Source organism: Lepidochelys olivacea, assembly GCF_965140295.1.
Source record: "Lepidochelys olivacea isolate rLepOli2 genome assembly, chromosome: 13".
Classification (NCBI taxonomy): Eukaryota; Metazoa; Chordata; order Testudines; family Cheloniidae; genus Lepidochelys; species Lepidochelys olivacea.
The window spans coordinates 20,325,623-20,339,636 of NC_140423.1; the positions used below are offsets into that span (position 1 = coordinate 20,325,623).

Below are 14,014 nucleotides of genomic sequence, written 5' to 3' on the forward strand. Positions count from 1 at the left end.
ACAAGAAAGATGTAACCTGGAGTAATTGCAAACTACTTAATGTAAATGTGGTAAGCAGAACATAAAAATAGCCATTCTGGATCCATCTAGCCCAGTATCCTGTCTTCCGACAGTGGCCAATGCCAGGTGCTTCAGAGGGAATGAACAGAACAGGTAATCATCAAGTGATCCATCTCCTGTTGCCCATTCCCAGCTTCTGTCAAATAGGGGTTAGGGACACCAAACCTTGAAAACAAAAGCCACATATCTTTCAGCAAAGATACCTCTATATAAGGCATCTGTCTTATGACCATCAAACAGGTATGTTAAAATTGTGACACTGTTCAGGATGGTAGAAGATTCAGAAGATAGTCGTCTTTCCCTGAGGCATTTACAGTCTAAACAGACAACCAAACACACAGTGGGAGACCCAAAGAAATGTTTTATAACCCTCTTTTAAGAATATTTTTTTTTGCAGTTTTAAGGAAACAAAAAAAAAATCAAAATATCTCTGATATACAAGGTACCAAGAAAAATAATTTTTTTAAAAAAAGCTGGCTACAATTATAGAAAGAAGCAAAGAAAAACTGGTCTCATCTTATCGTACCTCTTTACTGTAATCCAGTAGGGAAGACTACACTGGCTGGGATACTGATGTATCTACAATTTTTCTTTTGTATGAAACATCAGTTAATTAGGAGAGTATGGTGCTTGGAGTTGTTGCTAAATTATTTCGTTGAGGGAAACAAACCTGTGGACTTTCCTGTTGGTGGTAAATTCTGTGCTACGCAATGAAATAACTGGCTATGTCTGTTTAATTGATTAGTCACAAATAAATTTCAGTCTACATTTCTGTGCATCCAGAAACTGAATATTTCTGGACCTTGATATACTAAGTCTGTCAAGTGGTGATGATGATTTAGAGACTCTCTTCTCCTTAAGGGAGTACCTAAGGGTTTTATTTTATTGTTATACACGTGCACACACATGAACTCCATCATACCTTTCATAATTGCCATGTCTTATCTGACATTTGGGAAAATTGGCTTCCCAACAAATGAGCACTTAGAGATCAAGGAGGTATGCACTTTAAAAATACCTTAGAAACAATTCTGCCACACTTGTGGTGGCCGTTGCAGGTGATTGTGGTAATTTTCTGTTTCCATTAATGTACATCTCTTGTGACATTACACACAGTGTTATCTTTTAGGTTAGATCTGCTTGGTCCACATGTTCTTAGAATTTTTCAGTTTTCTTATGTCCATTTGTAAGATTGAGGAACTTGAACAAAAGAGGGGGAGAGATGGAGACTAGCTGTAGAACACCATAACCAATGGCAACACTTTGAATGAATGAGGGGCATCAAATTGCTTTAAAGAGAACCCCAGGGGGGTAGAAGCCTGGAATATTAAAACATTAATTGGTTTTTGTTTTTTTGCCACTAGATTAGTTTAATAGTGGGATCAGGCTTGCAGAGATGGGAATTTGTGAAAACAATGTTAGCATAATTGGGCCTCCACCCTTTGAGGAAACCCTGTCAAGTTGTGGAAAAACAAATGACTCAAACCTTTTCTATTGAAAAATGGAAGCATAAGTCTTGCATTCAAAAAACAAAAACCCCTCACCTTTTGTATTAAGAGATGTCAAGTCTGCTGTCAGGTTCTTTTTGAATTGGTTTTGGGGGGGGGAATCAGGCATAATTAGTCAATAATGAATTAGATGTTTAATTGCAGATGTCTCTCCTTAATAATAAGTTATACATCAGTAAAGGTCACTATTGCATGTATATTTGGCAAAAAGTGAAATTATGTTAGTTCTTTGCACTCTTGGCTATTCCATTAAATGGTCAAAATGTTTAGTTGTAGTGCAAACTAATTAGCATGATGACAAGATGTTTGTTCTTTACAGTTATGCACAGAACCTTGTATACTGTTACTTATGTCCCTCAGTGTTCTTTATCTTATTTGTGTCAGCTACAGCAGTATCTGTTGGATGTAAAGACCAGTTATATCTTGGGATTTCAGTGAAACCTTTGAATAAAGCTGTTACCTTCCTATCATTTCACTGCAGGCTGTACTTGAGCAACCCGAGATAGGGGATATTTTAGAGGCATCTCAGCAATTGAATGAAGTTTCAGTTTGTCAAAATACTATCTGTAGCTTGCAGCTGCTTCTAACGGTATATTTGAATGATGAAGTGAAGAGGCAGCTTCCTTTGTTCTGTGGTGTAGATAGCAGTTGTTTTCTTTAAATGATGGAGTAACATTTCTACTAGTAGAAATGTGCATTTATTATATAACTGTTTATGCAAACATTTAACTATACTTGACCCAGATGGAGTGGGTGTCCATACAGTGTTGGAGTGTTCGTGTCCATACAGTAATGCTGGTTTTATAGTTTCAACCCTCTCTAAAAATGTACACTGTAAAATATAGGATATTCTAAATGAATTGGCTCACTCATCATTGATTCAGAACTTTTTAGTAATGATGAAATAAAACTTGAATTTCTGAGTTCAGAATCTGAGTATTCTGGTGGTGTCTGTAGAAACAGAAGTTAAGATGCATCCTATGAAGTGAGCTGTAGATCATGAAAGCTTATGCTCAGATAAATTTGGTTAGTCTCTAAGGTGCCACAAGTACTCCTTTTCTTTTTGCGAATACAGACTAACACAGCTGCCACTCTGAAACCAGAAGTTAAGTTGGCTTCTAATGAACTTATGTAGTGCCTGGATTTTCTAAAATTCTAGCTTGATACTTAATGGTTGGGTCTCATTCTAGATGCTTTTTTTAGTATAGTATCTGTCCTTTAGATTTCCACATTTCACACTGCTTGGAAATGGTGACTTATATGGTGACTATTTACTGATTTTTTTTCTTTCAAACAAGTAACGTACTGTTGGTTTAATGCCTATCTTTGCAGAGAAGCTAGTGACTACTTTCAGTATTTCGCCATTTCCTGAGTCTGCTTGTTTGTAATATTTTCTTCGTTTCAGGAAGCCATTGTATATAACGCATGGGTGTACTGCTTCTGCTATATTGCTTTTGTATATAAACATAATAGAAAATGAGCACAGCGTGGCTTCTATTCCTGGTTTTCAAAAACTTCATCAAAGCTTTTTACATTTTGTACTAGCGTCTGATGAGCCACCTTAGTATCACAAATACAAAAACTGTATTTGCTGTCTTGATGTGTAGTAACTCCAGCTCATAGAAGCCATCAGATGTTTATTTGTAAGTTATAGGCTTACACACATACTTCATCCTAAACATGGTTTAAGTGTGGGAATCAAAATTGGCTAATAACGGGGTTGTGCTTGACTTTTGGATCCACAACTGGGCTGTTTTGGGTTTAAATGGAGACAATGTATCTTTTCCTGTGGCTATTATATGTCACTTAGTGGATTCTAAAGGATTGGTTTTAAGAACTTATGGCCTTATGGAATATTCGGAACCTTGTAGTGATTGTATGTAGCGTATGTTAAAAGTAACCTGCAAAGACCAGCTTTGTGCTTTTCTTGCTGTTTTGTGATGATTGAGAAGGTTTATTTTAAAATTGAAAGAGCATAGGAATCTTTAACTCAGGCATCTTTGCTCCTAAGTGTTTCAACTATAGGAAACTTAAGCAGTTTGACTAAAAATCACTTTCTATCTCAGTTAATGAGATTTCCGTTTCATTAATTTTTTTTTTTTTTTGGTCATTATCCTACCAGTTCTCCAGTCATTCATAGTCTTCCAAGATGTACAAAATCTGAATTTAAAATGTGAAAAATAAGCAAGGAAAAGACCTCCCCCAACAAACCTTTTCTTTGTGCATCACAAAGCACCCCCCCCCCCAAAGGCATGAAAATAAATTTAATGTTTGTGTGGGCTCTTGGTACAAGCTTTGTGTAGACATCATGATGTTCAAATGGTGTGGAAATGATCCTGAATATATTCTGATACTACATAGAATCATAGAATATCAGAGTTGGAAGGGACCTCAGGAGGTCATCTAGTCCAACCCCCTGCTCAGAGCAGGACCAGTCCCCAATGTTTGCCCCAGATCTCTTAATGGCCCCCTCAAGGATTGAACTCACAACCCTGGGTTTAGCAGGCCAGTGCTCAAACCCCTGAGCTATCCCTCCCCCCATTGAACTACTTACTGTTTCCTGCCACTGAGAGGAAATGTAGATCTTTGTGCTTGATAAAACGCTGCCCCCCTGTACTACCTTTTGTAGTAATAAGAAATAGCACTACCTGGTGTTCTGATTGTGCTAAATGCGGTTTACTTCACACTACATCTAACCACTGTATTTTATTCCTCAAGCAGACTAAATTTTATATTGTAAGATAAAATGTATTTTTGTCAAATTATCAGAGTTGCATGGTTTAAAATGAGTTTTACTTAAAGTTCTGTTCTCAGAAATAACCAAATTACAGAATCTTAAACTCTTTGATTTCTACATCTTTATATGTATACAGGCAGCTGAAGAAATTAGATGAAGATAGTTTGACAAAGCAACCAGAAGAAGTATTTGATGTACTGGAGAAGCTGGGAGAAGGGTGAGTGTCTGAGACAATGTGGAGAATGTAAACCTGTCCAAGAACATATACACGTAATGGCCAACTATTTGTGAAGACCTGTTGTGTTTTTTTTTGTTTTTAACAGAGAAATTTTTTTTGAGGCCGGTGGCATTTTGAATATATTTCTTGCAATTGAAGCACCTACATCTAAGCTCTGAGTTGTGTAAACACCAATTTTAAACTGGGGAACTGTTAAAAATGCTTGAAGGGACACTCAGGAAATAAAATCTATATTTTTTTTGATAGAGCCCTAATATAAACAAACTTTTTACTAGATAAAACAATAAAGACAGTATCAAAACTCTTTTATAGACATATGTACTGCTAGTTCAGTATTTCAAGTCAGTGAATGGGAGTGTTGGCTTTGGAGCTGCATTTTTAATGATACCTTTTAGCAGTGACCTCAATTTGAATCAAAGTAGACAAAGAATCAGCATTCCTAGTGGAAAGTATTGGGAATCAGAAAACATAAGTAGTTGTAAATTGTCTAACATTTTTTGTTATCAACTCTTAATTCAAATATTAAAATGTAGAACATAAATTAAGTAAAAAGAAAAGGAGTACTTGTGGCACCTTAGAGACTAACCAATTTATTTGAGCATGAGCTTTCGTGAGCTACAGCTCACTTCATCGGATGCATACTGTGGAAACTGCAGCAGACTTTATTTATACACAGAGAATATGAAAAAATACCTCCTCCCACCCCACTGTCCTGCTGGTAATAGCTTATCTAAAGTGATCATCAGGTGGGCCATTTCCAGCACAAATCCAGGTTTTCTCACCCTCCACCCCCCCACACAAATTCACTCTCCTGCTGGTGATAGCCCATCCAAAGTGACAACTCTTTACACAATGTGCATGATAATTAAGTTGGGCCATTTCCTGCACAAATCCAGGTTCTCTCACCCCCTCACCCCCCTCCCAAAAACCACACACACAAACTCACTATCCTGCTGGTAATAGCTCATCCAAAGTGACCATTCTCCCTACAATGTGCATAATTAAGGTGGGCCATTTCCAGCACAAATCCAGGTTTTCTCACATCCCCCCCACCCCCATACACACACAAACTCACTCTCCTGCTGGTAATAGCTCATCCAAACTGACCACTCTCCAAGTTTAAATCCAAGTTAAACCAGAACATCTGGGGGGAGGGGGGGTAGGAAAAAACAAGAGGAAATAGGCTACCTTGCATAATGACTTAGCCACTCCCAGTCTCTATTTCAGCCTAAATTAATAGTATCCAATTTGCAAATGAATTCCAATTCAGCAGTTTCTCGCTGGAGTCTGGATTTGAAGTGTTTTTGTTTTAAGATAGCGACCTTCATGTCTGTGATTGCGTGACCAGAGAGATTGAAGTGTTCTCCGACTGGTTTATGAATGTTATAATTCTTGACATCTGATTTGTGTCCATTTATTCTTTTACGTAGAGACTGTCCAGTTTGACCAATGTACATGGCAGAGGGGCATTGCTGGCACATGATGGCATATATCACATTGGTGGATGTGCAGGTATACGAGCCTCTGATAGTGTGGCTGATGTTATTAGGCCCTGTGATGGTGTCCCCTGAATAGATATGTGGGCACAATTGGCAACGGGCTTTGTTGCAAGGATAAGTTCCTGGGTTAGTGGTTCTGTTGTGTGGTATGTGGTTGTTGGTGAGTATTTGCTTCAGGTTGCGGGGCTGTCTGTAGGCAAGGACTGGCCTGTCTCCCAAGATTTGTGAGAGTGTTGGGTCATCCTTTAGGATAGGTTGTAGATCCTTAATAATGCGTTGGAGGGGTTTTAGTTGGGGGCTGAAGGTGACGGCTAGTGGCGTTCTGTTATTTTCTTTGTTAGGCTGTCCTGTAGTAGGTAACTTCTGGGAACTCTTCTGGCTCTATCAATCTGTTTCTTTACTTCAGCAGGTGGGTATTGTAGTTGTAAGAAAGCTTGACAGAGATCTTGTAGGTGTTTGTCTCTGTCTGAGGGGTTGGAGCAAATGCGGTGTATCGCAGAGCTTGGCTGTAGACGACGGATCGTGTGGTGTGGTCAGGGTGAAAGCTGGAGGCATGCAGGTAGGAATAGCGGTCAGTAGGTTTCCGGTATAGGGTGGTGTTTATGTGACCATTGTTTATTAGCACTGTAGTGTCCAGGAAGTGGATCTCTTGTGGGGACTGGACCAGGCTGAGGTTGGTGGTGGGATGGAAATTGTTGAAATCATGGTGGAATTCCTCAAGGGCTTCTTTTCCATGGGTCCAGATGATGAAGATGTCATCAATATAGCGCAAGTAGAGTAGGGGCTTTAGGGGACGAGAGCTGAGGAAGCGTTGTTCTAAATCAGCCATAAAAATGTTGGCATACTGTGGGGCCATGCGGGTACCCATAGCAGTGCCGCTGATCTGAAGGTATACATTGTCCCCAAATGTGAAATAGTTATGGGTAAGCACAAAGTCACAAAGTTCAGCCACCAGGTTATCCTTGCAACAAAGCCCGTTGCCAATTGTGCCCACATATCTATTCAGGGGACACCATCACAGGGCCTAATAACATCAGCCACACTATCAGAGGCTCGTATACCTGCACATCCACCAATGTGATATATGCCATCATGTGCCAGCAATGCCCCTCTGCCATGTACATTGGTCAAACTGGACAGTCTCTACGTAAAAGAATAAATGGACACAAATCAGATGTCAAGAATTATAACATTCATAAACCAGTCGGAGAACACTTCAATCTCTCTGGTCACGCAATCACAGACATGAAGGTCGCTATCTTAAAACAAAAACACTTCAAATCCAGACTCCAGCGAGAAACTGCTGAATTGGAATTCATTTGCAAATTGGATACTATTAATTTAGGCTGAAATAGAGACTGGGAGTGGCTAAGTCATTATGCAAGGTAGCCTATTTCCTCTTGTTTTTTCCTACCCCCCCTCCCCCCAGATGTTCTGGTTTAACTTGGATTTAAACTTGGAGAGTGGTCAGTTTGGATGAGCTATTACCAGCAGGAGAGTGAGTTTGTGTGTGTATGGGGGTGGGGGGGATGTGAGAAAACCTGGATTTGTGCTGGAAATGGCCCACCTTAATTATGCACATTGTAGGGAGAATGGTCACTTTGGATGAGCTATTACCAGCAGGATAGTGAGTTTGTGTGTGTGGTTTTTGGGAGGGGGGTGAGGGGGTGAGAGAACCTGGATTTGTGCAGGAAATGGCCCAACTTAATTATCATGCACATTGTGTAAAGAGTTGTCACTTTGGATGGGCTATCACCAGCAGGAGAGTGAATTTGTGTGGGGGGGTGGAGGGTGAGAAAACCTGGATTTGTGCTGGAAATGGCCCACCTGATGATCACTTTAGATAAGCTATTACCGGCAGGACAGTGGGGTGGGAGGAGGTATTTTTTCATATTCTCTGTGTATAAATAAAGTCTGCTGCAGTTTCCACGGCATGCATCCGATGAAGTGAGCTGTAGCTCACGAAAGCTCATGCTCAAATAAATTGGTTAGTCTCTAAGGTGCCACAAGTACTCCTTTTCTTTTTGCGAATACAGACTAACACGGCTGTTACTCTGAAACCCATAAATTAAGTAAGAGAAGAATTAAATTGTTGAGAATAAAAATGACCATTTCAATTGTTGGGCGTTACACACAGTAGCCCTTTTGTTTTTCTGGTTTTTAATGTACAGGTTATAGCTAGAAAACATCACCTCGTTACTGAAGTATAAAAACCAGAAATTAATTGTAAACCAAGACACAGAGGCAAGCAAAAAATACATAACACTAGAATAGCAAGAGTGGGAGGCATATTTCCCCACAAAGTGTAGGAGGGGAAAAAAAATACTTCCCTACTCCTAAGTGGAGAACCTGAAGAGTTGTATTAATGCTGAACATTGAAAACTGAAACTTAAAACGTTTTCCTTTTCATCTTAAAACCCCTTGTTGGAAGTTCAGTGGAGTCTAGGGGGAAGATGCTAACTAGAAGAAACATAAAAGTTAAGGTTAGCTTGCATTCTGATGCTCAGGCTCTTCTTTTTAATCCTATACTGTGACTGAATAAGATATGTTGAACAAATCATGAGAGACAACTTCTGTAAACTTAGTAGTCTATTTCAAGATGAACCCATGAAACTGACACTACACTAGTGCCCTGTAATAATATCTAGTTCTGGCAAAATGGGTGGACTGTAAATTCTTACTAACTGGCATCCAGTTAAACAGTTAAGTGCTGTGTGAAATTCTAAAACCGCAATAACTGAATACAGTGTTGAAGTCTAAACCTCTCACAGTGTACAAACTAATGCTGGAAAAGTTTTTCTTCATCAAGATAGCTGGAACATATTTGGTCTATTTGAATTACAGTATATCAGTGGAGACAGACAACTGTGTTTGAGACAAGATTTAGGAATAGTTATAGTAGAGACTAATGTTGGAGGAGAGGTTGGTAATAAAAAACGGAGAGCCTCAGAAAAGTAAATTCTTATGTTAATTCTTTTGTATTTATTTATAGTTTTATAAGAAATTATAACTTATTTATTCCAAGCCCTGCTGTCTCAAAGGAAATTTCTTATTCAGATCCTCTTGTTCATTGAAGCAATAACTTGATTTAATTTTTGGGGTGAGAGGGTTATCCAAATACCTTGATTTTGTAGAAAAACGTAATATTGGAGTGTAGGGGCAAACCCATCTTATTTCTTTGTCTTTCTAATTTGCTTATCTCGGAACATCTTATACAATGTTTACTGTGTGGTGCTGTGAAATAGAGACTTTCTTGGCTACGTCTCCATCAAGCCCTGAAGATTTCTCTATATTGTGGTCAGAGCCGTGTCTTGTGAGAATCCATGCTGCATTAATTCATCTAGGAACAAAGTCCCTGTGTTATCCTATTTTTTCCTGCATCTTTGAAACTATTGCAGTGCTTTACTTCCGTCTGAGATAATCTGGACACCATCCCTGTACCTCATGAATTAGATGGATATAAGTGACAGTTGGGTTTACTTCCCTGTTGCCTGCAAATTTATTGCCATGACATCCACTCATTTCTCAAGAGTTGTTCTGTATGCATTATAGGAAATTGTTGCTGTACCTTATTTGGAAATGGATGAAAACATAATTTTAAACATGCAAAATATGAAACTCCTATACCATGTGCCTATATATAAAAGTATGTAGCATTCCTCAAGATGGCCTAAAGCTCTGGGATGAGGACTGTGATTGACAGCTTCACTCCTCTGGCACAATGGAACTCAATAATAAGAATAAAGTTTGTTATGTGGGAGACGGAACTTTCTCGGGGCTGGTCCAAGACACTGGAATGAACTTGATCAGACACTAAGGACCATCGTAAACCTCACCACCTTCCGTTCCAAGTTCAAAGCTCACTTTTTTCACTTTGCCTTCTCTAATATAAACATATATCAACAGATATATCTTGTATTCAAACAGACAGAAAAAGCTACCAGAAGAAGACACTCCAGTGCACATGTTTCTCCCTCTGGGGAGAGGATGAGAGAACCAACAAGTGACAGATGTATAGTCATGTTGTTCAGTTACTATGGTGATGAGCATGATATAAAAACCTGTATAGACCAGTTTTTTACTGCACCTCAGTTAAATCTATATTGAAAATAGTTTAGACAAATGAGTTTGCTGGAGTTTGGGTAAAAAGGTGTATTTAAGGTTATTGGGAATGGTGATTAGCATCTTTCCTAGGTATTTCTCATTGTTACTATAGCACCAGGAGCTTGTAGATTAACTGAAGTTTTGCAAATACTCCTGTTTTATTATGTCCAAGTTGGATGCGGTGTTCAAAAAATCAATTATTAAGATATTCTTAGTAGGAGAGGTCATTAAACAATGTTCCCTTTTTTCCAGATTATGATGCACCTCTAAGTGTAAACCAGAAAGTGTGCCAGTTTTTAACCTGTTGTATTGCTTGTATTTAGTATTTCACATTTTGATTGTTACAGATCCTATGGGAGTGTATTCAAAGCTATTCATAAAGAAACAGGTCAAGTTGTTGCAATTAAACAGGTTCCTGTTGAGTCTGACCTGCAGGAGATCATAAAAGAAATATCCATAATGCAGCAATGTGACAGGTAAGTGCATGCAATTAATCCCATCTGCAACCCCTTAAGAAAAGTATTGCATGTGATCTGCTTAGCAGTTGAATCTAGGAAACACTGTGTTGTATTAAACACTTCTCAGAAGTGAGACCAGCTGTTGGACTGAGGTGGACTAGTCAACATTTATCAGAGACATGATTTACATTACGTTTTTTTAAAAATATTCTTATGCTGGCTTCTCCTCAGTCTAGTTTAATAGACTATCTACATTTTTTTACAATAAGTGCCATTTGGAAAACTGAAAGAGCAGGCGATGTATGCATGTTTTTTTTTTTTTGTTTTTTTCTTTCTCTTTCTCCCCCTCCCTTCCCCCCACCACCTCAGTATGCCTCCACCTGAGTTCCACTTATGTGTTTCACTTTACATATGTACAGGCTAGTGTGCTGTCTGCAAAGGTGACAGAATTCTCATTTGCAGAGCCATCACTAGCGTGTGCAGATTTTTGTGCATTAAAATATGTGACTAAGTTGGAGGACACTCAAAATTCCTCTTGCACAAGTAGGGTGGTTGTATTATGAAAGACCAGGCCCTGTGTATCTCCCACTGATTTCACTCATTTCCTTTGAAAAAACTGTCTGAGCAGAAAAGCTTATGAAGAGATCATATACACAACTGCCCTCCTGCTACAAAAGTGTTTCCCTTGGTTAAATATTTAAAAGCCACATACCATTTCTAAGTCCTTACTTAGTCTAGTGTTAAGCCTCCAGTCTGAGGAACTTTATTTTTTAAACTGCAAGCAAGCAACAAAGCTTAATATGAATAAGATTTGCAGTACTAAAACATGGACACAATGATTTATAATTCTGCTGAGTACACTTCTACAGCTGTTCCCTCTTCCTTCTGGTAATCGTTGTCTGACTCAATAAAATGTAACTTTTTTAGAACCAGTTCATAAAGTATTCTGTGAATTAATTTACAAAATTCATTAGGCTTCTTTGAGTGTTTTCTTTTTAAAAGAGAGAGTAGAAGGCCTAAAATGGGACCTTTCATTTTGCCCAACTGCTCGACACTTGTGAGCAGTAGGGATAGTGAATCATGGAATAGCTCTGTTCTCTGCACAAACATTCTGGGGAGACTCCTACATGGTGACTAACTCTTCTGATATCAACATTTAAATTCTTATATGAGAGAGTGTCATTCATAGAGCAGAGTAAGTTTATTTTTGGTCCATTTATAACTGTTCCATTTTTACAGCTTTTGGCTTCTTTCTAAAGGACAGAGGGTCATTCTCATGATTTGATATGTTAATATAGAGTAGCTTATTGCTTCTTGGGCAGCCAGGTAGTAGCTGTAGATAAGATAAACTGATCTAGTGTACTGTAAAGACCTAACTCTTATTAGATTAGTAAAATGCATCATGTCTCGGAACTAAATTGCAGAACTGGGAGGAATGGTTGTTATGGTATTTAAGAGGAAATCCCCAAATGCAGGATATGAGCATTTCCTGCACTCTTATATCAGCCTGAAGTCTGGGATCCCAAGTCTGACCCTGAACTCTTAGCGTCTTTTTTTGGCTGTGCTTTATATTGTGCTCCTATTTATAAAATTGCTTTAATCAATAATATCTGACTCTCTCTCTAATTTTTCATAGTCCCCACGTAGTCAAGTATTATGGCAGCTATTTTAAGAACACGGACCTGTGGATAGTCATGGAGTATTGTGGAGCTGGATCTGTGTCTGATATAATTCGATTACGAAATAAAACAGTATGTCCTTTCCCCTTACAATCCATATTTATACAATGCCGTGTTTTAAGTATCCATTCTAAATATTACATATTATAGTAAGTAGCTTTGTAGTAGTCTATGTGTAGTTCTTTGGCCTGATTTTTCCCGAGCATCCTGAGCTCTCATTAGCTGTCCTGTGAACTGCAAGTGCCCAGCACTCCTAAAAACCAGGATGTTTAGCTAGGTAGCTAACTTCATCCTTCAAGTTTAATGTAATGTTTTCTGATTAAAATGATCTGTATGTCTGAAAAAATAGAATACTGATTTTTTTCAGTGCTGGGATTTTTATAGCTGACCTTGTCTAGTCACATTGGTCATGTAATAGCAAGTTACCTGTGAAAGGGCCATGCACATGAAATACATGAAGGGAGACCAAGTAAACCAGTTGTACTGTGTATAGATAATACTATATCTTGGTAACTGGAACTGCCTAGAATTTTCTGCTAGTTGGTATGGGAATCTAGTATTTGTATTTCAAGGAAATGTCTGTCTTCAGCATGAGATACCAATCTAACTGCTTTTTTTTTTTCCCTTTAGTTGACGGAAGAGGAAATAGCTACAATAGTACAAGCAACCCTCAAAGGACTAGAATATCTGCATTTTATGAGGAAAATACACAGAGATATCAAAGCTGGAAATATATTATTAAATACAGAAGGACATGCTAAACTTGCAGATTTTGGGGTAGCAGGCCAACTTACAGTGAGTAAAATTGTTACTTGGGTTGTGTATGTAGAAATGTCTCATTCAGCCTACAGGTACAAGTGAAACACTTACTGGAGAGATTATGCTAAATTCAATTGTTTAGCACTACATGAATGCATTGCACATGCACTGCAGTGGGGCCCAGAGGAGGGACAGGCGGGCTGACACTCTGGCTTTCTTGTTCAGAGAACTAAAGCACCAAAACAGTTGTGTGTAGTAGCACATACTGTAGTAACATCTACTGTTTTCTACTGAGTCCCCACACAGCTCTGCCAGTGCATCTAAATCCTGATGTGCAAAATTCCTTATTTCAGTCTTAACTGAATCATTTTTGTGTATAATCTTTAGGGAGAGTGTTATTAATGAATAGCTAGCAAAGTTGTTCCTTCTGCTTGCCAAATTGTCTGTTCTTCTGCTCTCTTCTCCCCCCCCCCTTCCATTTTAGGATACCATGGCAAAACGGAACACAGTTATAGGAACCCCATTTTGGATGGCTCCAGAAGTGATCCAAGAAATAGGGTATAACTGTGTAGCAGATATCTGGTCACTGGGAATCACTTCAATAGAAATGGCTGAAGGAAAACCACCATATGCAGATATTCATCCAATGAGGGTAAGGACTGAGGCCTCTTCAAATATAGCTCTCTTGCAGAATGCAGGTAGCCTCTGTTGGCAGTTAGCTGAATAAACATTTTATAAGATGCTATCTAGCTTTTAACCTAGAGAAAATGAGCAAGCTCTTTTTTTAACCTGTGCTTTTTAATATTTAGTAAAATAGGGAAAAAAAATATTCAAAGGAGAATCTGTCAACTCGATTCTTTTGTGTCAAGGCATGCGAAATTACCAGATTTGTTCAGAATATGCATGCGTGGAAATGGGTAGTCTTGAGTTTGATCCAAAGTGAATCTTTTCGTCACAACCACCAGTAAACAC

At 38.6% G+C, this 14,014-nt stretch overlaps 1 protein-coding gene across 1 annotated transcript in view; it reads left to right on the top strand.

Annotated features, from left to right (window-relative positions):
- STK4 (serine/threonine kinase 4) overlaps positions 1 to 14,014 on the top strand; it is a 77,018-nt gene that overhangs the window by 1,167 nt on the left and 61,837 nt on the right. Inside the window, exons 2-6 of the mRNA XM_084645552.1 lie at positions 4,442 to 4,522; positions 10,494 to 10,622; positions 12,241 to 12,355; positions 12,914 to 13,078; positions 13,527 to 13,694. Coding sequence (XP_084501678.1) covers positions 4,442 to 4,522; positions 10,494 to 10,622; positions 12,241 to 12,355; positions 12,914 to 13,078; positions 13,527 to 13,694 — 658 coding nt within the window. The remainder of the gene's footprint in view (positions 1 to 4,441; positions 4,523 to 10,493; positions 10,623 to 12,240; positions 12,356 to 12,913; positions 13,079 to 13,526; positions 13,695 to 14,014) is intronic.